Here is a 27,305-nt window from a genome sequence, read left to right on the forward strand (position 1 = left end):
CCAGGGCTCCAGCACCCTCACAGCAGAGCTTTTCCTTAAGGCCAAGTCAAACCTTCTGTGCTGTAGTTTGCATCCAGTGCCTCTTGTCCTGTCACTGGGCACTGGAGCAAAGAGCCCAGCCTCACCATCAAGAGCCCAGCTTCACCATTGTCAGCATAAAACTGAAGCCACAAAGCAAAAGATGCACCAAAACAGAAAGAAATTTAAGTGACAGCAGAACCTTGGCCATAACCTTGATTCATACCAAGGCTTGAACTGGGATTAGAGACTGCATGGACAAGTTATCAAGTAAGATGTTGACCTGCTGCTTGCTGAAGCAGTTCATAGTACCTAATAATCATCTCTAGGGGTTCTTCATGCCTCAGGAATTTGGTTCTTGTACAACCAGCTGTTTATTACTATACAGATTTTCTTTTGAACTATTTTTGCTTTTAAAAGCAGTTATGATGATGGGCATGCATTTAACTCTAAAGATATTTTATGCCTATATGGAATAATAACAACAAAAATGACAACAATAATAAACCTGAAGGACTTAAATTGGTGATTTAAAATATTTTTTTTTTAAACAGACTAAAGAATTCTTTCAGTAATGTGGAAAACCAGATTTTTGGATCTGAATTTATGGTAAAGAGGATTCAGCTATATTAAGCCAGCTAGGCAGAAGAAAATTACTAATATTTTAAGATCCAAGTGCCAGTTTTAAGGGATGAGTTTGCTGATGATCACCTCTCTGTACAAGTTATTTCTTCTACTATGGAGAACAATGTACAACTGAGAAGCATCCTTTATATTTAAGCAGCTATCATGTCAGTGACAACACTCAATTTACAGTGATGAGGTCCTTGATTTGTTAGCAATTTGAAAAGATTAATTTAACTTGAAGCAAAATACTCTGGCACTCTCAACAAAAATAGTCTGGGATACCATCATTTCTGTCCAGCCTTCCATGCATGGACCCCATCATGAGCCAATGTATTTTTCAATGTATTTTCAATATTTATTTCTTTCAATAAATTTTCAATCTATTTTCCTATTTTTCCTTCTTATCCCAAAATCATGATCAGACTTTTTAGTGATTAATCTGTCCAGCTCACTCTCATCACCTTATGGTATTACTTATGTACCCATTTCAAGTGGAGAAAATTTCACGTTAAATACTGTAATGTCCTCTCCTTGATCTTGATTTGAGATAACCTAGGCAAATAAAGAACCTGCACTATGAAAAATCATATTAACCAGGCTCCAGAGCATAGAGGCAGAGGATCATAGAATCACAGAATCTCAGAATCACAAAATCACAGAATGGTTTGGGTTGGAAAGGACCTTAAACATCATCTAGTTCCAACCCCCATGCCATTGGCAGGGACACCTTCCACTAGAACAGGTCACTCAAAGCCTCATCCAACCTGGCCTTGAACACTTCCAGGGAGGGAGCATCCACAGCCTCCCTGGACAATCTGTGCCAGCCCTCACTGGAAAGAATTTCTTCCTAATATCCAGTGCAAATCTACCCTGCTCTAACTTCAAGCCATTGCCCTTCATCCTATCACTACAAGTCCTTGTGAAAAATTCCTCCCCAGCTCTCTTTTAGCCCACTTCAGGCACTGGAAGACTGCTCTGAGGACTCCCTGGAGCCTTGTTTTTCTCCATGCTGAGCAGCCTCAACTCTTGCAGCCTGTCCCCATAGGGAAGGTGCTCCAGCCCTCTGATCAACTTCATCATCTCTGATCATGTTTAGAATGCTCTATTTTCAAAGGATTTTTGCTCAGATACATGAAAGCAACAGAGAGAGCTTCAAACTACAAGTTTGGGAGGGTAAGGCCAAACTCAAATTATCCTGATCACCACTTCAACCATACAGACTCCATAGCACTTTGTTGCTGCTGGTGTCTGGCATTGTCAGGTCCTCCTTAATGCACAGTCCAGATAAACGACTCACAGATATTCAATAAATGATATTTTGCATTCTGAAGTGACCACATTATTTGCTGGGCAAGGAGGCAATCACATTAAAATTCACCACTGTATTTCTGAGCATACAAAATAAAACCATTGATAAATTCATATATCAAACTCAAAATGATGTTACAGAACAAAACGAATTGTCAGGGGCAAACAGATAATGATTATGCATGGGCATATGATCAATTTTAACTTACTTAGAACAGCAACCTAAAGGTGCTATTTAAAATGGAATACAGTGTGTGTACCATGAAATTTCTCCTGATGTCTGAGAACAGCTCTTGAGGGATACCTCTGTCTTACAACAACAACAACAAGTTAGAGGAGACCCTTTCCAACAGGGCTGGAAGGGACACAGACCAAAACTGTTTGGTATAATCCTATTTATAAGGAAAATAACAAAGCTAAATATCTGTAAACAGTAATCATTTCAAAACCAGGCACTGCTGCATGCTCAGGATTAAAACCCCAGATATCACAGCAGAAACATAGTTTTCATTCCAATGGAAAGCAGATTTTTTTTTCCCTCAGGTATGCAGGAGCTGTAGGTAAGTTGCAACCACCACTAGTAAACCTGAAGAAGAAGGGCTACTGTATGGCTACTCTACATTTACTGGAAAGCTTGTAAGAGATCTTAGAGTTGTGTTGGTTTTACAACAAGGCAAGTGTTATTATAGCAGACATAGCCAGGCTCTGCTGAGTGATGTCCAGTGACAGGACAAGGGGCAATGGGTGGAAGCTGAGGCATAGAAACATCATAGAATCATAGAATCAACCAGGTTGGAAGAGATGTCAAAGATCATCCAGGCCAACCTATCACCCAGCCCTATACAATCATATAGACCATGGCACTAAGTGCCTCATCCAGTCTTTTCTTGAAGACCTTCAGGGACAGCAACTCCACCACCTCCCTGGACACCCCATTCCAATGCCAATCACTCTCTCTGTGAAGAACTTCCTCCTAACATCCAGCCTATACCTCCCCTGGCACAACTTGAGACTGTGTCCCCTTGTTCTATTGCTGGTTGTCTGGGAGAAAAGACCAACCCCACCTGGCTAATACTTCCCTTCAGGTAGTTGTAGAAAGCAATGAGGAGGAATTTTTCCCTGTGAGGGTGACAGAACACTGGCACAGGCTGCTCAGGAGGACTGTGGAGTCTCCTTCTCTGGAGATATTCAAAACCTGCCTGGATGTGTTCCTGTGTGATTTGGTCTAGGCGATCCTGCTCTGGCTTTTGAGGTCCTTCCCAGCCCCTGACATTCTGTGAGCCATTACTGCTGCAGTTTGAACAGGCTGTTCAGTGTTTAGAATCCAAAAACACAGACAAGAACTGATAGCTCTGTTCCTTTTGGCACTAGGATGCTGAGGGCACTGGAACATCTCTCATATGAGGAAAGGCTGAGAGAGCCCGGGCTGGTTAGCTTGGAGAAGAGGGTCAGGAGGGATCTTATTAATGCCCACAAATATCTGAGACATTGGTTTCCCAGTGTAGCTACTTGGGGCTGGAGGACAGAAATGATATTTACTCCTTTTGGGGAGTTAAAACAAAAATGCTGCACACTGATTGGAAGTTTAAAGGGAGATGCTATTTTCAGGTGCATATATGCAAAAGGCAATCAGGTAGAGTGAATACATTCACAAACTAGGCCAAGTCTATCAGTCTGAGACCTTTTAGAATCCTCCACCCCTTCCATCCTCAGCAGGACTGAGAGCAGGCCAAAAGTGCCCTCCCTGCCTCAGCAGGCCACATGGGGCAGCTCAAAATGCCCTGCCAGCCAGCAGCCAGCGCCCACACACTCACCAGCAGACAGCGAGGGATGCTGCTCTGCCCAGGGAGAAGTGAAGGCAGGAAAGGCAGGGAGGAGAAGAGAGCAGGATCAGCCAGGCACTGCCTTATAACCTGGGATACTGCAAAGCAGACTAGAACAACAGTGTTACAATATCCTGGACAGCCAGGTCCGGCCTCTGGACACGGCTTTGTCTCTATGGTCGTCTTAAGGAAGCCTGGGGCCCTGTGGTGGAGAGCCACATAGGCCCAGATGGGCTTGTTAACAGGCCTATGCTTGCCTGGACATGTTTTCCCACCGAAAGGTGTTTTCCTGTCCAAACCAGGGGAAAACAAAGTAAGCAGACAAAGGAGCACGACAAGCCTGGTGCCTTAGTGTCTGGCCTGCCCTGGTTATATGGTTGATGTAAACAGGTTGCATAAGCCCACGCGCTCAGCATGTGGCTCACCTGTGCTCTCTCCATATTTGCGGGTATGGGACCTGTGGACTCTACCTTATTTGGCATGTTTTGGCCTGCTGCCAGACACTTATTGGACAGTATTGTGGCCGAAGGACCATCAATCTCGGCCCACATCTCATAAACAGGGCAATTCAGTGCTCCTGCCACCCTCCTCCACCCACTGCTCCTAGCCTCTTCACTGCCTGGGGCCACTATCACAGTATCACAGTATCATCAGGGTTGGAAGAGACCTCACAGATCATCAAGTCCAACCCTTTACCACAGAGCTCAAGGCTAGACCATGGCACCAAGTGCCACGTCCAACCTTGCCTTGAACAGCCCCAGGGACAGCGACTCCACCACCTCCCCAGGCAGCCCATTCCAGTGTCCAATGACTCTCTCAGTGAAGAACTTTCTCCTCACCTCCAGCCTAAATCTCCCCTGGCACAGCCTGAGGCTGTGTCCTCTCGTTCTGGCGCTGGCCACCTGAGAGAAGAGAGCAACCTCCTCCTGGCCACAACCTCCCCTCAGGTAGTTGCAGACAGCAATAAGCTCACCTCTGAGCCTCCTCTTCTCCAGGCTAACCAATCCCAGCTCCCTCAGCCTCTCCTCATAGGGTTTGTGCTCGAGGCCTCTCCCCAGCCTCGTCGCCCTTCTCTGGACACGCTCAAGCATCTCAATGTCCCTTCTAAACTGGGGGGCCCAGAACTGAACACAGTACTCAAGGTGTGGTCTAACCAGTGCAGAGTACAGGGGCAGAATGACCTCCCTGCTCCTGCTGACCACACCATTCCTGATGCAGGCCAGGATGCCACTGGCTCTCTTGGCCACCTGGGCACTACCGCCGTATGTGACTCCATCCCACGGTGCTTGGCACCGGTGCAGTGGGCTATCGACCGAGGCGCTCCCAGCCGGCCGCCACTCCCGACCCGTCGCCGCTCCAGCCCCATCGCAGCCACGGAACCTTCTCAGCGCGCCAATATCCGAACTGAGCTATTTAGATCCACGAGGATCAGCCACGTGGCTTTCACTACACGTATTCGGGACCACAGAGACTGACTCCAATTAGTGAGCAACTGAACAACCTCGATTTGAGCAGCTAAGAAACCTCAGTGACTTTACCAGCGGCACTTTATGCCACAAGACTCTATCCAAAACCTTTCCAAACCTCTACCAAATTCCTTAATCCTGCTGTAAATAGACATTCTGTAAAATAATTTCACAAACCACATGCAAAGAACTTGTGTGGGTTAACTGTATATAAGTTTGGGGGGGGGGGATTCTCTTTGTATATAATATTAAATTATTTAAAACCTTGTAAAAAATTCAGCCTCATCTCTCACCCCAAAACGCAGACAAAACCCCTTCACAACAACCCCAAAATACCACATCTGGGTGACGGGAAGATGGGCCCGGAGTCTTCTCAGTGGTTCCCACTGACAGGACAAGAGGTAATGGGGATCAGCTTGAGCATAGGAAGTTCCTTCTCAGTGTGAGAAGGGAATTCTTTACTTGGAGGGTGGCAGAGCCCTGGAGCAGGCAGCTCCAGAGAGTCTCTGTCTCTGGAGACTTTCAAGGCCCACCTGGACACATGCCTATGTGATCTGCTTTGGGTGATCCTGCTCTGGCAGGGGGGGCTGGGCCCAAGCATTTCATAGAATCATAGAATCATAGAATGAACCAGGTTGGAAGAGACCTCCAAGATCATCCAGTCCAACCTAGCACCCAGCCCTATCCAGTCAACTAGACCATGGCACTAAGTGCCTCATCCAGGCTTTCCTTGAACACCTGCAGGGATGGTGACTCCACTACCTCCCTGGGCAGCCCATTCCAATGCCAATCACTCTCTCTGTGAAGAACTTCCTCCTAACATCCAGCCTATACTTACACTGGCACAACTTGAGACATCAAAAGTCTTTTCTCTGATCCCATAATCTATACCACCAGCTATTAGTAGCAGCAATGAACAGAGATCCTTTCCAACCACTACCATTTTGTGATTCTTTGATTCTTATAATGGTCCAAATACTGCTTTTCTTTCCACTGGAAGGCTGACTTTAGCACAGTAGCTCTGTGTACCTGGAATAAATTAGTTGCTTTCTGGGGTTGCCTTAATCAGCAAGTTTACTGGACTGTGTTTTCCACTGCATCACTACAACATGTTGCCCTTTGCTCTAACTGGTAGTCACCAAAATTCTACAGCTTGGAAGCAAATAGTTTAAACCTTTTGATCTATTTTCCCAGCTCATTGCTTCCACAGCAACTGTCACAGGCTGAAGAAGAGAGCAAACCTCTATAATGAAACCACATTGACTCCATTTGTAAAGAAGCATGACAAGAAGATGCATCTTCTCTGACGGTAACATCCCATGATATAAGATCATAGGCAGTCCTGTAATATATTATGTGTAGTTCTTGCCACTGTGCTTTAAAAATGTAGTATTCAGACAGGCTGCTGCTAACAGCTGCTAAAATATTAGACCACAAAACCTGAAAGAAGGGGTGAGAGAAAAAAAAGAAAGGAAAAAGGCTATGCTTATTTGAAAAGAAATATGAAAAAGGAGTAAGATGCAGTAGAAACTACTATGAGCAAACATAAATCTGCTTAGCATGCTACTTACAAGCCTGTCACAGGACTATAAAAATGATAGTGACAGCCCTAAGCAGCATAATAAAATAACAAACACAAAGAAAGAAGTTGAGGGTTTTTTTCTTAACTTTGCTACCTAATCATTAAGGAAAATAATTTTCAGTGACTTGCAAAGCTGCCAATACATAATGATGAAAGCAGACAGAAAGCCACAGCACTAGGAAAGGCAGATCCCACTCTCTTAATTTATCATTTGCAATCCAAGCAATTACAAATATTCAGGAAAGTGAGAAAAGGATTGGAAAGATAGGATGGGCAGAGTGGAAAGGAGGTCTGAGACAGTGTAGAAAGGAGAGACTATTTTAGCCATGTATTAAATAACACATTTGTAAAACACAGATCAATTAAAGCCATGATTCAACCATTAAAAGACAGAAGTATGAATTAAATATTTAAGCTCTACTGTCACAGTTAATGTCATCAAAATCCCTTGACAGAATTCAAGTCTTCCATAGACAGAAGTCTGTGACTCCTTACAATGCCTTTTGTGGCACTGCCAGGCAAATGTTGCAACTCAGACGCCAGTCTATGGAAGGAATTTCAAATGCAGCTTTATCTAAATGCAGCTTTATCCAAAGAGCATCCTTGTGGGCATAAAAAGTGATGGGTATCTTCTGCCTAATACAGAATTCCCTGGTGAAATAAAGGAAAATGTATTAAAAAAGAACTATAGGATGAATAATTATAGACACATGACAAAGAAACTGTTTAAGTCCACTGGGAATATTAATCTGCAAACCATTTAAAAGGCTTTTTTCCCTATGTCCTCTGTTAAAGGAATTTGTATTTTAAATTACCTGATATATAGACAAGCAGTTGTGTGAAAAAGGAAGTGAGCTGGAGATAAAGTCTTGACTGATAGTGAGGAGAAATAGCACCAGCAAAGGTGGCTTAAGATGGCAGTTACCTGGCATCACTCAGCAGAAGACAAATTCCTTCTTGAGGAAGGAATCTTTTTATTCGCAAGAACATAGAATTGTGGAATTATTTTGGTTAGAAAAGATCTCAAAGATGATCCAGTCCACCCATTCTCTAACTCTGCCAAGGCTGGTGCTAAACCATGTCCCTCAGCTCCACATCTCTGCCTCTTTCAAACACCTCTGGGGACAGGGATTCAGCCATCTCCTGGAACAGCCTATGCCAGTGGTTGAGAACCCTTTCAGGGAAGAATTTTCTTCTAATCTCCAACCTAAATCTTCCCATGTGCAGCTTGAGGCCATTTCCCCTCCTTCTGTCACAGGGTACTCACTTCAGTCTCTTTCGTGGACTTCAAGAGAGCGTTGAGGTCTTTCCTCAATCTTCTTTTCTCCAGACTAAACAATCCCATTTCTGTCAGTTGCTACTCACCAGCCCTGTTCTCCAGACTCTTCACCAGCTTTGTTGCCCTTCTTTGGACACACTCAAGCACCTCAGTGTCCTTGTAATGAAGGGCCCAAATCTGATCTCAGCACTCAAGGTGTGTCCTCCCCAGTGCAGAGTACAGGGGGATGATCACTTCCCTAATCCTGTTGGTCACTCTATTCCTGATTCAGGCCAGGATGCTGGTGGCCTTCTTGGCCACCTAGTCACACACTGGCTCATTTTCATCTGGCTGTGGATCTATACCCCCAGGTCTTACTCAGCTGGGAGATATATAGATATAATAGATACAGATACATATATAAAAAAATGTATATTTATGTTCTAGTATCCAATTGCTGCTCTGATAGGCAAGACTCATTCTGTAATGGGGAAGGGCTTTTTATAAGGGCTTGTTGTGAAAGAATGAGAGCAAATGGATTTAAATTTGAGCAGGGCAGATTGAGACTGGGCATTAAGAAGAATTCTTTCCAGTGAGGGTGGTGAGACACGGGAACAGGCTGCCCAGGGAGGTTGTGGATGCGCCCTTCCTGAAGGTGTCCACGGCCAGGTTGGATGAAGCCTTAAGCAACCTGGGAAAATGGAAGGTGTCCCTGCCCATGAGAGGAAGGTTTGAACTAGATGATCTTTAAGGTTCTTCCAATCCTAATCATTCTATGAACCTATGATTCTATGAATTCATTCTTGCTACTGTTTTCCTCAGCACACCTATTACCCTCAACTAGATAAGCTGGCTTCATTGTGAATGAAAATTTACTCCAGAAACAAATTCATGCCCATAGATTTTTAAAAGATCACATACAGTCATAAGCTGCTTTGGCAATTGCCTTTGCTGCATTCTTCTGAACATCAGGAACAGTAGAGACTCCTACAAACGAAAGCAGCTTTTTAAGGCCTCCTATTTGCTGAATCATTTGCAGAGCATGCACATCCTCGAGACAGTTTCCCAACACAGCAAGAGCTTCCCCATGTAGATCACTGAATTCCTAATGAGACAAAAAAAAAAAAAATCCAAACAAATAACCTTTTAATCTGTGTTTAAAATGCTTTTTGCTTTTAATTTTGTAGCATAATTGCCCTAACTTTCTTTTGGGCAAATCTGTTGGTATTGCAAAGCACAGCTTTTCAATCCTTTGAATTTTTTTGTACATTGTTTTGGATGTGCCTTAGGGTGCAACACAATTTATCACACCCTGTGAAAACCCTGAAAGTTTTTAATTTAATTCAAAGCTGGTTAGGTAAGTGTTCAGGAAGGAACTGTTAACCTTAAAATTGCAAGAAACTCACTAATTTATCCATACATATTTCCCCTGGTGACATCTGAACTCAAGACTAAGAGGAAATCTCCTAATAACAGAACTCTGGGGAGACCTAATAGCAGCCTTCTGTTACCTGAAGGGGCCAACAAGAAGGCTGCAGAAGGTCTGTTTCCAAAGGCCTGGAGTGATAGGATGAGTGAAAATGGTTTGGAACTGGAGAAGAGGAGATTCAGGTTGGATATTAGGAACATGTTCTGCACCATGAGGGCGGTGGAACACTAGAACAGGTTGCTCAGGGAGTTAGTTGAAACTCCATCCCTGGACATATTCAAGGTGAGGCCTGACAGAGCTTTGGGCAATCTGATCTAGTTGAGGATGTCCCTGCTCACTGCAGGAAGGATGGACTAGGATGACCTTTGGAGGTCACTTCCAACCCAAACCATTCTGTGATTCTATGAACAATGCAATTTCCAAGGTGGGAAATGATATTTAAGACAATTGACCAGAATAAATTCACAAAAAGGGAAAAAAAAAAATCTGTGTTCAGACTAGGAACTGGCACCAGAGTTTAGCATATCATTAAAAAAAAAAGGGGGGGGGGGGGGGGGGGGGAGGAAACATAGTAAAAAAAGAAACCCATATGGTGCATTTTTCTGATATTAACAGCAGTTTGAGAATCACAGAATGGTCTGGGTTGGAAGAGACATCCAAAGGTCACCTAGCGCAACACCCTCTGCAGTAAGCAGGGGCATCCTCAACTAGATCAGGTTGCCCAGAGCCTCATAAATGGATAGAAATCAGTAGTAAACACACAACAGGATTGCTAATAGGAATAAAGCAGTAAACCAAGCAGATATAATCCAGTCAATCTTCGTCAAACTAAGTATTTCTTATCTCTATCACAGTTTGCTCTATCTAAGGAATTCTTTCCTCTTTTGTCACTCTTCCATAACACAGACAACATTTCTCATTAGTCACACAAACATTAGCTGCAAGAACACAAAATTTTCCAAGCAAGCAAACTTTACATTGGTTTCCAGTATCTTCAGAAGACAATCCAATCCTTGATTTTCTCCCAGTATTGCCCTGGTTTCACTGTCTTTGCTGATTACTTCTAAGGTTTTGAGGGCTAACAACTGAATGACTGGGTATTCAGATTCCAGGAGTTGCAGCAAGGGTGGAATTATATTCAGAGCACGAGCTGCAGCACGGCTCTGAAAATCCTGTAGTAAAATATTCAACAAAGAGTGTTAGTGACAGAGAATATAACAGCACATCCATTTCAGACTTTGCTGAAAGAACAAAAATCTGATTTCAAGCTCACAAAAAAAAAAAAAAAAAAAAAAAAAAAAAAAAAAAAAAAGGAAAAAGAGAGAAAGAAAGGTCAATATTCTAGAACTTCCAGTTCTGAAGGGTTCTTTCTTTTCAGCTAAGGATCAAACTGAATATGAGCTTAAATTCCATTATTTGTTTTTTTTTTTTGCATGGCTGCAGTACACAGTCAGAATCTCATGCTGCCAAAGGAAGTTTGTTTACTCCAGGTTTTGCCATGTTTGTCTCTGCATACTTGTTTCTTTGAGAAAGTTTTTTAGTTGCCTTGGTTTTATTTCCCTCGGTGAGGGCAAAACAGTTTCCCCACTCTGCTGCAGTTGCTTCATTTTACCTTTTTTTGGCTTATGGTTACAAAATGACCATTTAAAATGTCCATTTTAAACAGTGTATATGCAGCTTAATAAGAAAGACAGTAGTAGATTATATTAAAATGGGGAGGGGGGGAGGGGGAAATTAACTAAATTACAATTTGCTTTTAAATAGCTTATTGCAGATGTGCAGCATGCAATTATCCTTATCAATATAAGCAAGCACCAGGTGCAGTTATCCAGATATACCCTGCAACAAAGACAGCGAGATAGTCAAAAAGGAGAAGGAGTAAAATGTGAGTCTGAATAGACATGCTCTGATGCCCCGAAAGAGATAGAGCCATAAACTGAATTCATTACTGCCTTGATTCGCTTAAGCCGTGGAAGAGACCGGCCACACAAATGCACCATTCTTTTGCTAAGCAGCATATGGATGACATTAGTGCTGGGTGTGAAAGTGGCCAAGAACAAATCTATTCCTCCCAGCACGGAAAGGAGCTGTTGACAGCATTCACCTATCACTAAAAAGATGTTCCAAACTGTGGCTGTTGACTTGCTGGCCAGAACAAGGCACACTCAAATCGCCAAATCTTTAATTTACAGAGTGATTCCAAGCTTTTGGATAGAAAAATTAGAGCTCTTGCTATCAGGACTCATATTTTCCAACTAAGAAATCAAATTCAATTAAAAACAAAATCTGAATCTGATTCTGGTCTCATATTACTCTACAGCATGGACAATAGCATTAAGTTCAACAGAACTAGAGTCAAATCAGGGAATGTGCTGCCCAGGGAGGTGGTGGAGTCACCAACCCTGAATTTGTTTAGAAGTCATTTGGATGTGGTGCTTGGGGATATGGTTTAGGGTACACCTTGTAGAATAGGCATATTGGTTGAACTTGGTGATCCTGAGGGTCTTTTCCAACCTGGGTGTTTCTGTGATTCTGTGCTATTTGTAATTACTATAACAATGAAGGGCTTTTATGCAATGTTTTCATCTACACTGGTGAGCACTGGAGAGCAAAAAAACCAAACATGTAAACTTCTTTTTTTAAATTTATTTTTAACTCTAAATTTCAATTTTAGCCTACATTTAGTGTTTCATTTAAATTTTAAATCAAATATAAATGTAAAGTTTTATTTGGCAGAATCACAGAATTGTCAGGGTTGGAAGGGACCTCAGGGATTGTGAAGGTTCCAACCCTCTACACGGGCAAGGACACTTTACAATAGATCAGGTTGCCCAGAGCCACATCCAGCCTGACCTTAAAAAATTCCAAGGATGAGGCTTCCACCACCCTCCCTGGGCAACCTGTTCCAGTGTTTCATCACCTTTATGGTGAAGAACTTCTTCCTAACATCCAATCTAAATCTCCTCTCCTCTAGCTTCCCCCCAGTCCTATCCACTACCTGACATACTAGAAAGTCCCTCCCAGGATTTCTTGTAGCCCACTTTAGATACTGGAAGGCCACAATAAGGTCTTCTCAGAGCCTTCTCTTCACCAAACTGAACAATGCCAACTCTCTCAGCCTGGTCTCGTAGGAGAGAAGCTTTATCCCTCTGATCATCCTTGTAGCCTTTCTTCGGACACATCAAGCACATTCAGATATTTCTTGTAACTGAATCTAAATGTAAAGTTTCATTTAAATTGAAAATGTAATTTAAAGTTTGATTTAAATTGAAGTTTGAAATAAAAAACCCACAGAAGCTGGCAGAGGTGGGGAGGAAGTGCTTATCCACCTCTGTAATTTAAAACAGTGACAAACATTACCTGTACCAGGAAGTAGATACATTCAACTGAATTTTTCTTAACATCAGGATCAGGGCTATCTAGCAGTCTGATGAGTGGTTCTAATCCACCTTGCTCAAATATTCGTTCTTTTGTGGTGTATTCAACAGCCATATGTGCTAGGCAGAGAGTAGCAAATTCATGGATAACTATATCTTCTAGGAGGAAGGCAAAAAAAAGAAAACTCTTTTGATCAAGTTTTATTCAGCATAGTATCTGCTCACTAATCCACTGCTATCAAATATTATGAGAAGTCAATAAAAAATAGGTCTTAATCATAGGTAACACCTCCATAGACATGTTGTACAATGTAAAACACTACTCAGTGAGTAACAGAGTTGCTCTGATAAAAGCAATTAGCTATTTAACCTGTAGCAAGATGAATCATAAGTTACAAGGAAGATTTGCTTAAATTGCCCAGTCAAAAGGCCATTATAAATTATTTCTCAGTGTATTCTTGCACAAGGGATGAATACTGCAAGCTACCTTCTGGTGCCAGCAGTGATATAAGTGAACTCGTGACATCCAGTTCCTTCAGTAGCTTCTTGACATCATCTACAATGAAATAAATAAAGTCTTTCACTTGACAATCTTGGCTGAGTAAAGAAACAGACTTAGCTCCACGAGAAAGGTACTTATGGTTCCTTCTTGGGTGACAAAAAGATCTGGCTGGGAATGACACACAACCGAAGTTCTAGCAAGAGCATTTATGGGCCTACAATACATAGAGGAGATTTTCAACCACCAAACAACTTTATTTGACAAAAATTCATTGAAGCTATTCCTGAGATTATGTATTCTGGAAGAAAGAAGACTAAGAGGGGATCTTACTAATGTCTATAAATATTGGAAGGATGGGTGTTGAGAAGAAGGGGCTAGTCTCTTTCCAGTGGTGTTCTGTGATAGGACAAGGGACAACAGATACAAACTGGAACACAGGAAGTTCTACCTCAACATGAGGAAAAACTTGTTTAGTGTGAGAGTTGTGAGAGTGACAGGGCACTGCAGCAGGCTGCTCAGACAGGCTGCAGAGTCTCCTTCTCCAGAGACTTTCAAGATCCATCTGGACACATTCCTGTGTGACCTGCCCTAGGTGATCCTGCTTTGGCAGGGGGATTGAACTCAATGATCTCCTGAGGTCACTTCCAACCCCTACCATTCTATGACTGTATGATTCTATGTCCACATAGGTGGGCATCTTAGGTAGTCAGGCTCTGCCTTGACAGATAATTCCAGTATTAAACTGCTTCAATTTGGTCCTGTCAAAACCAAATAAAGAGTCAGAGGAAAACTAACTTCTCTTGTATCTGCTTTTCAAAATGGGTGGAGTTTAAGCTAGATGAATGTGTTCCTTTATTCCAGATTATTAATGTAGGATTCTTGTCATGTGGGCCACCTATTACTTTGATGTCCACACTCACATACATTGAAAAACAGTCACAACAGGAGACCCTTACGATTCGAAGACATGATGCCCAGCACCACCACGGCGTTTCTGCGCACAGTCAGATCTTCATGAGAGATGAGTTTATACAGACGTTCCACTGCCCCAAGACCAAGAAGTGTCACTTTGTTTTCATCACCTGAAGAGTAGTTTGGTTAAAAAGTCTATAAAAAGGCACCAACGTCACAGTTCTGATGTAACAAAATAAAACAGCCACCAACCTTTCATTGGATTGGAGAGCCAAAGAACAAAGGACTGGACAGGACCATGGCAGATCATCTAATCTATACCCAATAGAAATGTCTCAAACAGTAGCAAGGAATAGCAGCAGCAACATAGAATGGTTTGGGTTGGAAGTAACTTCCAAAGGTCATCTTGTCCAACCCTGTCTGCAGTGAGCAGGGGCATTTTCCACTGGATCAGGTTGCCCAGAGCCCTGTTGAGCCTGACCTTGAATACATCCAGAGATGGGGCCTCAATCACCTCCCTGGGCAACCTGTTGCAGTGTTCCACTACCCTCATCTCAAAGAATTTCCCACAACATCCAGCCTAAATCTGCCCTTAGCTAATTTCAAAACATTGTCCCCTGTGCTACCAACACAGGCCCCTGTAAACAGTTCCTCTGCAGCCTTCAACTACTCACTTCAACTACTAAAACACCACTATCAGGTCTCCTTAGAGTCTTCTCCAAGTTGGTCAACTCCAGCTCCCTCAGCCTGTCCTTAGGGTGTTCCAGCCCCCTTATCATTTTTATGACCCTCTTCTGGACCCAACTGATCCTCCCATCTGTTGAACCCTCAACAGGAGTCTGCAGAGAACATCTTCCTATTTAGCAAAGGACAGGTGGAGGTTATTGTTAAGAATCTGATTTTATTTTCCTCTTTTCTTCCCTCCCAGTTTTACTTTCCTCCAAACAACAGTTAGCTCATTCTGTGGACTTGCACTATCCCAAATTGAGGCAACCCCTAGGATTTGAATCATTAAATCCCCCCTAGGACTTCCATGACTTGAGAATCGAACAGTTTGCAGCTGAACAGGCTCTGGCCATACAAATAACAGAAACACCTTGTACGAATACAGCTTTCTGCTCCTGTTCACTCAAATCCCATCAAAACACTGAAAGCCAAAGAACAAAATCCAAACCCTACTATTCTCAGTTCCCAAAACAGCTTTGTAATTAGTTTTCTAAAGAGCCATGCCTGCCCTTTCTGGCTACAAGTAACACGAGGAGAAACTGAAGAGCTATGCTCATTCTCAGGCTCATAATCTCAGTTAGCATGCAAAAACTATTTTTCACTGAGGGATACAACTTAATTTATTAGCAACATTCAAGAACTGCAAAGTGAAAACAACTCCTTCTCTTGTGCCATGCTGCAAAGTTACAATCTAGTCACATGGAAGACTGCAGGAATACTTACATGAACCATTTAAAGGATTACTCATTTAGCAGAAACAGAAAAATTAAGTATCTGTCCTCTTGCACTGTACTATATTTTGCCATGGACAGGAGGGAAGAAGCCAGCAAGAGTAAAATTTATCTTTTCAGCAAAAAATATCTCTTCACATATTCAAAATCTCAGTGCTTATTTAGCCAGCCTTGCCACATGAAGCTGAACCTAAACATCTTCCAGAACCAAACGATCCCCAGACAGTTGTCAAAGCCTTCAGCTCCTCTCACAACTTCAGCAGTGCTGGTAATTGCCACCAGTGCAGTATATAAAAAGGCCATTTTAAAAGAAAACATAAATTAAATGAAAACTTAATATTAAAACAGATTAATTATACCACAAATTCTACCAGTGTCTACCACTGGAATGAGTAGGAGGTAGCTTAAGAAATTACGTTCTACCCAGTGATGAGTCTTTGTTATACAGTTGTCTTTTGGATAGCTAAAATATGGCCTATGGGAGGACCTACAGGCACCTTTGGAACAGTTAGATTCCTGGAGACTTGTTATGATTCCAAACACATACAGAAATAAGCCTGGTAAAGAAGGCTGAGCAGTTTCCAATGAATCTTAAGTCACAGAAGCACTGACATGAGAGCTATATGTAACAGTAAGAGAAATAGGCTAAAAAAGTAATTTTCAGGGAAGCTGAATCTTGAAAAGAAAACTACACTGCCATGTAAGTTTCAAACTGTAACATAAAAAGGAGAATTTCTTTCCCAGGTGCAGGTCTGTTGCTTGCAATAAAACAGATCTAGGTTTTACTTAAAACAAACTACTAAACAGAGAATAGAAGATTCTGCAACACAGTCAGCAAAATTTCCTTCATGTAAACTGCAGATACAGGGTTACAGATATTTCAGAAAACTCCCAAAATCTTGACAGAGATCTTTGAAGTGAAATTAACCCCCCTCAAAAATAGTGAATTGCTATCAAATTCCAAGCAATGCAAATGAAAGCTCCTTGCAAAGAGACTAACCTTTTGATGCAAATTTATATAGAGCATCGCATGCTTTGGCCAAAATTTCCTCTTCAGGTGAACTCAGCATTAGCACAACTGTTGCTGCTGTTTTGCTTTCAATCAATAAAGGATCAAACTACAAAGAAAAGAACAGTTTGATTTACAGTGACCCTTCTGCGTGCTGTAGTAGCCTCCCAAATATCATTAGATGAATTAATCTGGTTAGTAATCTACACTGAAATAAAAATAGTAATTATTATTATTATTAATAATAATTTGAGATGTTGAAAAAAGAAGAAAGAGTAATTGAACTCCAAATGTAATCAAGATTTCGTGCTGTATAAAGATTTTGGGAAAACCTTGAGGCTTCTCTGTACTTCTAGGAACTCCAGAAGGCAACAAACTATGCAATCAATGTGACCAGCAGGTCCAAAGAATTAATTGTCCCTCTGTACTTGGCCTTAGCTTGAGTACTGAGATCAGCTTTGGGCCAGTCATTCAAAGAAAAACATTGAGAAGCTGGAGCAGGTCCAGACAAAGGCAACGATGCTGGTGAAAGGTCTGGAGAACAGGGCTGGTGAGGAACAGCTGAGGGAGCTGGGGGTGTTCAGTCAGGAGAAAAGGAGGCTGAAGTGAGACCTCGTTGCTCTCTATAACTCCCTGAAGAGAGGCTGGAGCCAGGCTGGGGTTGGTCTCTTCTCCCTGGTAACAACTGATAGGATAAGAGGAATGGCACCAGGGGAGGTTTACGTTGGAGATTAGAAAAAACTTCTTCCCCAAAAGGGTTCTCAGGCACTGGCACAGGCTGCCCAGGGAGGTGCTTGAATCCCCCTTCCCTGGAGGTATTTCAAAGAGGCAGAGATGTGTTGCTGAAGGACATGCTTTAGCACCAGCCTTGGTAGGGTTACATAATAGTTGCACTCTATGATTTTAAAGGCCTTTTCCAAACAAATGGTTCTATGGTTCTACTACTGTCTGAAGACAGTAAAAAAAGTCACTGAAATCAATGTATATTTAAGTAGTCAGAGGCCTGAGCAAGTCAGTGATTTGCTGGGATGTAGTATTGTCCAAGCTGTCATAGAACTGGCTGTGAGGTTGGTAATGATATTGTCAGCATAGCTGGAGCTCCCCTCTCTGTTTTGTTTCATTGAAAAAAAAAATAATCAAGGCTTGCTCTTTATTCTTCACACATCACTGCAGACCCTTCCTTTAATGGCAGGCACAGGACAGACTACATGCCAGAATATTAGTCCTGGAGTTATGATTGTGAATGAAATACAGCAATTCAAATAGTTTACAAGCAACATTTCTGACATTCATTTAGTATTAAGATACAGCAAGCTAAACAAAAAAGAAAGCTCTAATTCAAAAACATCCTTGTGTCTTTGATCATGATTTTTGTGTACAGTTGATTTCAAAGCCATTAAAAACTGCAAAAAATCCTCGGGTGTTTTTTGGCTTCCATCAACTTAACTTAGTTGCAACTGAAGGCAGTACAAAATACACTCCCAGTCAGACCAAAGATGCACCTAGCCCAGCACCCTGTCTCCCACAAAGGCCAGTAAAAGGTGTGGGCAGGCAGACTCTTACATTTGGCTTATATCCCCTCCCAGGATCCAGCACCCTACAACCTGGAGAACTGCTGAGCTGGAGATTCTGTCTCTCTATTCAACAAGTCCAAGATAAATTCTCCACCACATTATTTACTAAGCGATTTTTGAAGCCACTTGCATTTTAGCTATCCTTAATATTCTGAGACACAAGTGTCACAGTTAATCATTCCCATGAATAGTTGTGCCTTCATTTTAAAACTACCCCCAGATAATTTTATTCACCCTCCCACAGTTCATCCACACCCATTTGCCTTCTCAATATCATCCTAATTTCATAACTTTCTATATCTTCCTCTTCACAGTCACATCATTTTCAGGCTGCTCTCTTTGATCTTTCCTAATACAGAAGCCACTCTGGTCATCCTTTCTGCCTTTCTTAATACTCTGCAATAGTTCAGCTGTACCTTTTTTGAGATAGAAGCATCGGAACTATTAATGGCATTCAAAATGTGCACCAAACATGTATTTGATCTGCCTGAATTACTGCCTGAGGTCATCCACACAGAGATATTTTTTCCTGGAGAAGTCCAGTTCTCAGAACACAAAATAACAAAAGACAAACCATGAAAGGCAGGGAAAGCAGAGTCCTCAGAAAGGCTATCTGGAGCATACAGGCAGTGGTTAGGCTAAGAGATGTGTTTCCCACCTGTTCTTAGAAATCTATGAAGATTGGTGGTCATCTGCAGCACCACTGTGTATTCTCAGAACACTCCCCATGCACAAAGGCCCTCTTTCATAAGCCTGTCCACATTATCTTTTCTTGGACCTGACATTTTTATAAGCAGATTATCAATCAGAAGATAATAGCTCATATATCTTTGATTTTGCCTGCATCTCATTTCCTGCCATCTGAAATACCAGGTGAAATTTAAGGGGTTGAGATTTGATTTTACATAACCTCTGTTAGCAATATTCTCTCTTGGTTGACAGTTACAACTAATCAATGATCTATTTTCATATTTAATATTGCTTCACTATGCAACATTCTGGTTTTGTTTTCTGTTGTTTTTTTTTCTTTTCACTTCTGACAGAAGTCCTGAAAAAAAATATGCTAGCCTTAAGTACAATATGGGCAAAAACTAAGCCAAAAAATGCAGATGCCACCTGGACTTTACTCTTCCCAATTCTTTTTTTTTTTTTCCATAGCTTTACTGATCTTTTTCTGTAAGTTTAACACTTTCAGTTGCTGAGTACCTTTTCTACCAACATTCACAGTTTGCTGTAGTAGTTTTTAGGCTGTACCAGACTTTTCTTCACAAACTCTACTCAGGTCTTCTGGATCTAGAAAGTGTGGTGCTGACTTCCTAAATATTTACTTAAAAAGTAAACTTCTGTTACTCAGGGAGCATTAGCTCCTCTAGATGCCTTCAATTCAATGTCATGCCTTTTAATTTTCCTTCCTGGACTGTAAAAATAGTTAGTTTTAATTAGTCCTATCCATGTACAACTTCTTTGCATGTCCTTCTGGTTTTCTAGGTTACTCCATACAGAAACTCCTTTAGACCAATTTATCCTCTCATGCTGAAGTTCTCTGTCAAGTCTCCTTTCATGAGGATTTAGTATTAATTGGAGCTTCTGAGTTGTGTTTGTAACACTGATTTTGCACAGAGGAGTCAGGCAAAACCTGGTATTCATTGCTATGCCTCAGTGACTTCGTGGCTATTAGACATTACTTAGTCAAAACTGTTCATGCTTATTCAGTATTGAAGCTGTGATGTAGTTTTTACTAATTAACTTTCCTATGACCTTTGAAAGAGCTCTTGCAGTACTGTCACTCTTTACAGACAAATCCATTCAAGTTTTTTTTGAGCAGTGTGTCTAACCTTGGGGGGAAAAAAACATATTCCATTATTCCATATTTGACTTCAGCTCATGGACTTCTTACTGTGCCATTCCACTGATACCTGAAAAGCCTGAGATTCTGCTAAAGACACAGAACCCTACAATCACAGAGTCACAGAATGGTAGGGGTTGGAAGTGACCTCTGAAGTCTAAACTCCATGCCAGGGCAGGGTCACCTAAAGCAGGTCACATAGGAGAATGTCCAGGTGAGCCTTGGAAGTCACAAGAGACAGAGACTCCACAACCTCTCTGGGCAGCCTGTTCCAGTGCTCTCTCAACCTCAAAGTAAAGAAGTTCCTCCTCATGTTTAGATGGAATTTCCTGTGTTCAAATTGATGCCCATTACCTCTTGTCCTGTCACTGGGGAGCACTGAGAACATGGGCTCCTGACACCCACCTCTCAGGTGTTTGTGAGATCCTGTCATGACTTTAAAAGAGCAGACAGAATGGGAGGCTCTCAAACAGATTGGAAACAAATACAGAATTATATCTGGCAAGAAAGATACAGAAAAGAATTACAGAGCATACACAGGATACATAGCATCCCCCCAACCCCAAACCAACCTAGAATCCCTGGTGCTCCTCTCCTGCCCACCCAGCACCTCTGCCACCCATAGGCCCAGACAAGGCCTCTGGAGGCCACAACCAGGCCCACTCCTTACATGTTTACCAAGACGAGTAGCTCCCGCCAGAGACAGCAGGCAGGAGGGAGAGGAAAGGCAAATGAGTTGGCTTTGCTGCCAGCTTGTAAAGAGATAGCAGAGTTGTGGGATTGAGTAACAATTATATACTTTCCTGTGTCCACCCCCCTAAACTCCTCTAGTCCCTAGAGGATTTTTAGCTCTATAGTTCCCAACCTACAACAGATCCCACTCAGCCTCCTCTTCTCCAAGCTAACCATCCACATCTCTCTCAGCCTGTCCTCATATGGGAGATGTTCCAGTCCCCTCAGCATCTTAGCAACCCTCTGAGGGACTCTCTCCAGTGGTTCTTTGTCCTTCTTGAGCTGGAGTGAACTGGACACAGCACTCCGGATGAGGCCTCACCAATGCAAAGCGGATAGAACCATAGAATCATAGAATCAGTCAGGGTTGGAAGGGACCACAAGGATCACCTAGTTCCAACCCCCCTGCCATGGGCAGGGACATCCTACCCTAGATCAGGCTGGCCAGAGCCTCATCCAGCCTGGCCTTAAACACCTCCAGAGATGGGGCCTCAAGCACCTCCCTGGCCAACCCATTCCAGGCTCTCACCACTCTCATGCTGAAGAACTTGCTCCTATCTTTGCAGAAGATCCACACAGTAGTGTCATTCAAAACATCTCTAAAATTTTTAATTCAGTAAAAAAGAAAATAATCTGCAGCTACATCTAGGCTATTAACTCTTCTGTCCTTAAAGAAAGGGGATGTCTCCTCAGCTGAAAAGAGAGATTTCAGGTCACTGTTCTCCCTTCTTTGATTTTTACACATGGAAAGCTAATATTCTGCTTCAAATCAGAAGCAGCCTGGGTTGTTTCATACATTGCTGTTTGCAAAGCCTGCCAAAGACAACAATCTCTACAGGCCTAGTCACTCTGGTTTGTCTGCTGGCCAAGAAAAGCAGAGAGAGAATCATCTTTAAAAGACAGTTTTGGAATGATGTGGGGTAAGTCAGGAGAGTAATGAACCATGTAAAGATGGTAGAGCTGGGCCTATAATTGTGTAAAGTGTATTTTATAGCACACAGCAGTTTACAAACTTACCACATCCTTGGGTGGAGGCTCTACTTCCTTCTTTCCTTTTTTACCCATCCTGAAAAGCAAAAAGAAAAACAACAACAACAAATAAAAGCAGACAAACAGAATCCCTTCTGTGTTTTATAGGAATCAGTTTCCCAGTGACTTAGGAAAGCTTGCAAGCCAGACTTTCTCATTCATTTCAGCCAGTTAATCAATTTGAACCTTTCTTTGACAGTTTTTTTCTACATGTCCCTTATAAGCAAACCAAACTTTTTAGCACTGGCAAATGCTTGGTAAAATACATCTGCCCACAAAAGAGAGATCTGAGACATCACAGGCTCAAGCTGTAATGTGGTACAAACATAGGGATTCTTTAAGTGAGTTTTATCTGCATCTATAGATCACTTGAAGGTCCTACTAGGGGGGTTCCCCATGTTTGTCTACACATTCTATGCTGGCAAACATTCCATCCAACTATGGAATGCACAAACAAGTTCCACCTTGGAAATGTGGATCAGATTAAATTTTAATTCTCTGTCTATATTGTCACAGAGGACAAAAATCAGACCTGCAGGAATTAAGAAACTGTTCTGCACAGCACCAATTTCACTGGTTTTAAAAGCTGCATTACACCAAATACAGTTTCTGCTTTTTGGGCACTAATTGTATACATGCGCACGTGAATCAGGAAGAGCCTCTCAGCTCTATCTAATAGTATCTCCTGAAGCATATAGATGTAATACCTCACATAGACCTAATTTTGTGTGGCTTGCAAAACTTAAGAACAGCCTTCCATATAACCTACAGACAAAAGGAAAGAGCAACAGGAGCCAGCAGAACAGAACATCTGAAATTTAAACTTCATAGGCAGGTCACTAATTATAGTTTTGAGAGACTAGAGCTCCAAACTGCTTTATGCTTGTGAATACCCACACACATATGAACACACATACAGACACATTTAGGTGCAGCTTTGGCTACAGGCTACTCACACAAGAGAAAGCAGAAGGACAAATTACCAACAGTAATGGAGATATCACCCTCTGGTTTACACAGCCACTGCAGAAAGTAAGCATCCCTCACACATACAAGAATTAGATTCACAATGATGTTCAGGAAATATGAGTTATTTAAACAGTGTTAAATCCTAGTAGGGAGATATGGGTCCTTTATTTTAGAGTTATTCACTCCAGCTCAATTCCTTTCAGATATAAATTAAGCTGAAGTCATCAGAAAGGCAATTTTAATTCCAATGAGTTTAATCAAGTTGAAACCAAACAATATAAAAAGTTAATTCGTGTGAAAGTATTTATAATATTGTACAATTAATGGTCACAGATTCAAATAATTATACATAATCCAAGACTGTGAATTACTAAATCCTTTGATTGTAAACATTTCTTTATGCTGTATAAACACACCCAACTTCTGAGGATTTTTTCAAGAAACTTAGACATTTTACTACATCTCCAGAAATATTTTTGGTTCCTTGGTGATATTTCAAAAAGCAGCATGATCTGCAGCAACGAGCAAGGAGAACACACCAATTATTTTATTGTGGAGTATGCCCTTCACAGAATTATCTTCACTTCTTCCCCAACACCTCATTTTCAACTTAATGATAAACACCATGTGTTACAGCATGGTAGGGGTTGGAAGGGACCTCTGGAGATCATAGTGTCCAACTGCCCTGACAAAGCAGGATCACTTAGGGCAGGTCACATAGGAACACATCCAGGCAGGTCTTGAAAGTATCCAGAGATGATGACTCCACAATTTCTTGGGCAGCCTGCTCCAGGGATCCAGCACCCTCACAGTAAAGACATTTTTTCCTCATGTTGAGCTGGAACTTCCTGTGTTCCAGTTTATATCCATTGTTCCTTCTCCTATCACAGGACCCCACCAAAAAGAGCCTGGCCCCTTCTTAACACCCATCCTTCAGGAATTTGTAAGCATTAATAGAATCTCCTATTAGTCTTCTCCAGGCTAAACAGCCCCAGATCTCTCAGCCTTTCCTCATCAGACATATGTTCCAATCTATTCAGCATCCTCATAGCTCTTCAGTTTGTCTCTCAGATGCAGTTACCATTCTGGACTTCTATGCATCCTGCCATCCAATGGTGGCATTAGCTTTGCTCCCAGAACGATCTCTGTATTCAGCAGGCATTCCCTGACTCGAAGCAATGATGCACGAGGAATTCTTTGGCTTACTGATAATTAAAAATGTGTCTTTAGCATTGACTGTTAATTACCACAGACAATCAATGGGTGGTTTACAGGTATTGAAAGGCTACTGACCCAGAAAAGAGCTTCTTATCCAAATGCCTTTCTCTCCGTGATGGCTGCCTGTTGTCTTTTCCTCAGCAAGTTCATAGCATTCATACCTCTGATCCTCAGTTTCCTCTTCTAAATATTTAGAAGTCAGAAAAAAGTATGCAGGAGGATTTAGCTTTCTTAGATGTGATTAAATGCTGGGCCTATGTTACCTGAAAAAGTAATTTTTAAAACCCCAAACTCTATTCAGTAGTAAGTAAGCATAATTACTTTGCTAGTAATTAAATGTCATTAATTCATTAATTAATTCCTGGGCTGTGTTCTGAAGCTGAACATCTTGGTACAGCTAGGGTGAGGCGTACTAAGGCAGGAGTGTTTCAGATCCTCAGTGGTAGAGGTAGAATGTGTTTTGCAGTTTGGGCAGTGTATAAGATGATGTATGAACGTTAATAAAAAGAATTAAAGAACACAAGAGCACTCTTCCTAAATCACAGATGAACTATGAGAGGCCTCAGCACACAAAAACCTTCTTCAGTGACTGAGAACAGTCCTGCACAGTAGATTAGCATTCTACCTCCAGAGCACTAAGAGCAAAACGTTTCTGATAAATGCGTGAAACCAATCCCAAAAGTCAGATTCCTACCATCTGTTACAGGGGTTTTATTTCCCTAAAGTATGAAAGTTCAGATCTCCTGAAGTTTTTATGTTCTTCCTAACAATAGCAGCTGGTTTTCCTGTCCACATAAACACTTAATCCTTTTACTCTTTGTTCTTAGTCTGACATGCTGTGGCATGCATCCAGTCATCAAGTGAACTGTTCAAGGAACTACTTAGATTTTAAAAGTATGTAAATAGCTTTAAAGTGTTATTCAATTCAACACAAAATCTCCTTGCTCTTGTGCTGCAACTTCTGTTAAAGATGCTCTCATCTTCCCTTTTCTACTTTCCTGGGATGCCTTGGGTGTGGCCTGCAGGACCAGAGAGGTTCTCCCACCCTTCTGCTCTGTACTGCTGAGGTCTTACTTGGAGTACTGTGTCCAGGCCTGGACTCCCCAGCTTGACAAAGAACTACTGGAGAGAGTCCAGCACAAGGACACTAATACATTGAAGGGACTGGAACATGTCTCATATGAGAAAAGACTGAGAGAGCTGCAGTTGGTTAGCTTGGAGGAGGCTGAAGGTAGATCTTATCTTATTAAAGCTTACAAATATCTAAGGGGTGGGTGTCAGGAAGATGGAGCCAGACCCTTCTCAGTGCTCCTTAGTGACGGGACAAGAGGTAACGGTCATCAACTTGAACACGGGAAGTTCCTTCTAAACATGAGAAAGAAATTCTTTACTTTGAGGACAGCAGAGCACTGGAGCAGGCTGTCCTGACTGGTGATGGAGTCTCTGTCCCTGGAGACACTCAGACAGCACCTAGATGATCCTGCACTGGCACTGGGGTTGAACTCGATGATCTTCAGAGACCCCTTCCAACCACTACCACCCCGTGAATCTGTGATTCCATCAGAGATGGTCTGACTTTTCTACTTTCTTTTGTAATTCCCTGTACATTCTGATTTATCACCTTTCTAAGCTGCCTTAATTGCTTTTTCCATATAGCTTTTCCAGATGTATGTGTTTCTTGTCTCAGAGTCCCTCTGTGACTGTTAAATCTTTCTCAGGTATGATGAACCTAACCCGAAACATCATAATCAATTCTAGAACACTACTGATTTATTCCATTGACATTCTAGCTTTGTGGGTATTAATTTTTACCTGATTTCCTCTAGTGAAGATTTCTCCCTAAGCTATTCACAGATGGTAAACAGGTAATTTTCTCAGTTGATCACAACTAATTCAGGTTCACTATTGAAGAGTATATTGTTCCAAATATTCCTGGCAGCATAAATCACACTGCTTTCATCAACAATGAATTTTATCTGCCCTGATGCTACCAGTTCCCCTAACTCAGAATTTTCCAGCAGTCTCCTTTAGCCTGAACGTAAACTATTTTATCTCACCAGAAAATCTTGTTACTCATTTCCAAATGATAATGAACATATTAAATAACATCAGACATAGGCTAAATCCTTGGAGAATCCAAGTTGTGCCAACCTGAATGAAGGAGAAGCTGAGAAATTACATGGGTCATTTTTTAAACATCTCACTGAGGCACACAGTGAAATCCCTCATCCCAGGAGAAAGAAACTAAAGAAAAACTGACTAAATCTAAAACAAATGAGAGGGAGTAGTTATGCAACCACTGTCTGAGCAATAATAACAGGACTTCCCCACATAAGTCAAAGATGGTCTGTCTGAGAAACAAGACATTTTAAAGACACTCTGAAGTTTTTAGCCGTCTGACTCAGTTTACATGTCATAACATTATTGCCTCTTTCTGCCAGGTTCTCAGTAAAATCAGTGAAAGGGACATTCTGAATGATCAGATTCATTCCCCTTCTCCATCACAGCCACCACATCACACTAATCCCACCAGATATTTATCATATTGTATCCTAAAAGCCATTTCTCTCATTAAAGAGGTGTTCCACAAGCTGACCAATCAGACAGACAGAGACCTTCTTCGAGTTTTAGCCCACATTCGTTATATGACTGAAGATGAGCATGCTCAGGTGGCCAAGAAGGACAAAAGAATCCTGGCCTGGAACAGGAATAGTGTGGCCAGCAGGACTAGGGAAGTGATTGCCCCCTTGTATTTAGCACTGAGGCCACACCTTGAGCATTGGCTGCAGTTCTGGGGCCCTCACTCCAAGAAAGAAATTGAGGTGCTGGAGTGGGTGCAGAGAAAGGCACCGAAGATGATCAAGGGTCTAGAGAATAGGTCTGGTGAGCATCAGCTGAGGGAACTGGACTTGTTTAGTCTGGAGAAAAGGAGGCTGAAGGGAGACCTTCTAGCTCTCTACAGTCCCCTGAAAGGAGGCTGGAGTCAGGTGGATGTTGGTCTATTCTCCCTAGTATCATCTGACAGAATGAGAGGAAATAGCCTCAAGTTGTTGCTCCAGGGGAGGTTTAGGTTGGAGATCAGAAACTTCTTCTCTGAAAGGGTTCTCAACCACTGGCACAGGCTGCCCAGGGAGGTGGTTAAATCCCCAAACCTGGAGGTGCTTCAAAG

General features: G+C 42.0%; 1 protein-coding gene across 3 annotated transcripts in view; it reads right to left on the minus strand.

Moving 5' to 3' along the window:
* Positions 1-27,305, minus strand: part of ARMC3 (armadillo repeat containing 3) — a 69,875-nt gene that overhangs the window by 42,054 nt on the left and 516 nt on the right. For all 3 annotated transcript variants that reach the window (XM_064162945.1, XM_064162944.1, XM_064162946.1), the window contains exons 2-8: positions 21,938-21,986; positions 16,760-16,877; positions 14,347-14,472; positions 13,376-13,444; positions 12,872-13,047; positions 10,489-10,683; positions 9,004-9,187 (exon numbers count right to left, since the gene is read on the minus strand). In XM_064162945.1, the coding sequence (XP_064019015.1) occupies positions 9,004-9,187; positions 10,489-10,683; positions 12,872-13,047; positions 13,376-13,444; positions 14,347-14,472; positions 16,760-16,877; positions 21,938-21,985 (916 nt within the window). In that variant the 5' untranslated portion in view covers position 21,986. The remainder of the gene's footprint in view (positions 1-9,003; positions 9,188-10,488; positions 10,684-12,871; positions 13,048-13,375; positions 13,445-14,346; positions 14,473-16,759; positions 16,878-21,937; positions 21,987-27,305) is intronic.

This window comes from Pogoniulus pusillus, chromosome 23 (genome assembly GCF_015220805.1).
Source record: "Pogoniulus pusillus isolate bPogPus1 chromosome 23, bPogPus1.pri, whole genome shotgun sequence".
Classification (NCBI taxonomy): Eukaryota; Metazoa; Chordata; class Aves; order Piciformes; family Lybiidae; genus Pogoniulus; species Pogoniulus pusillus.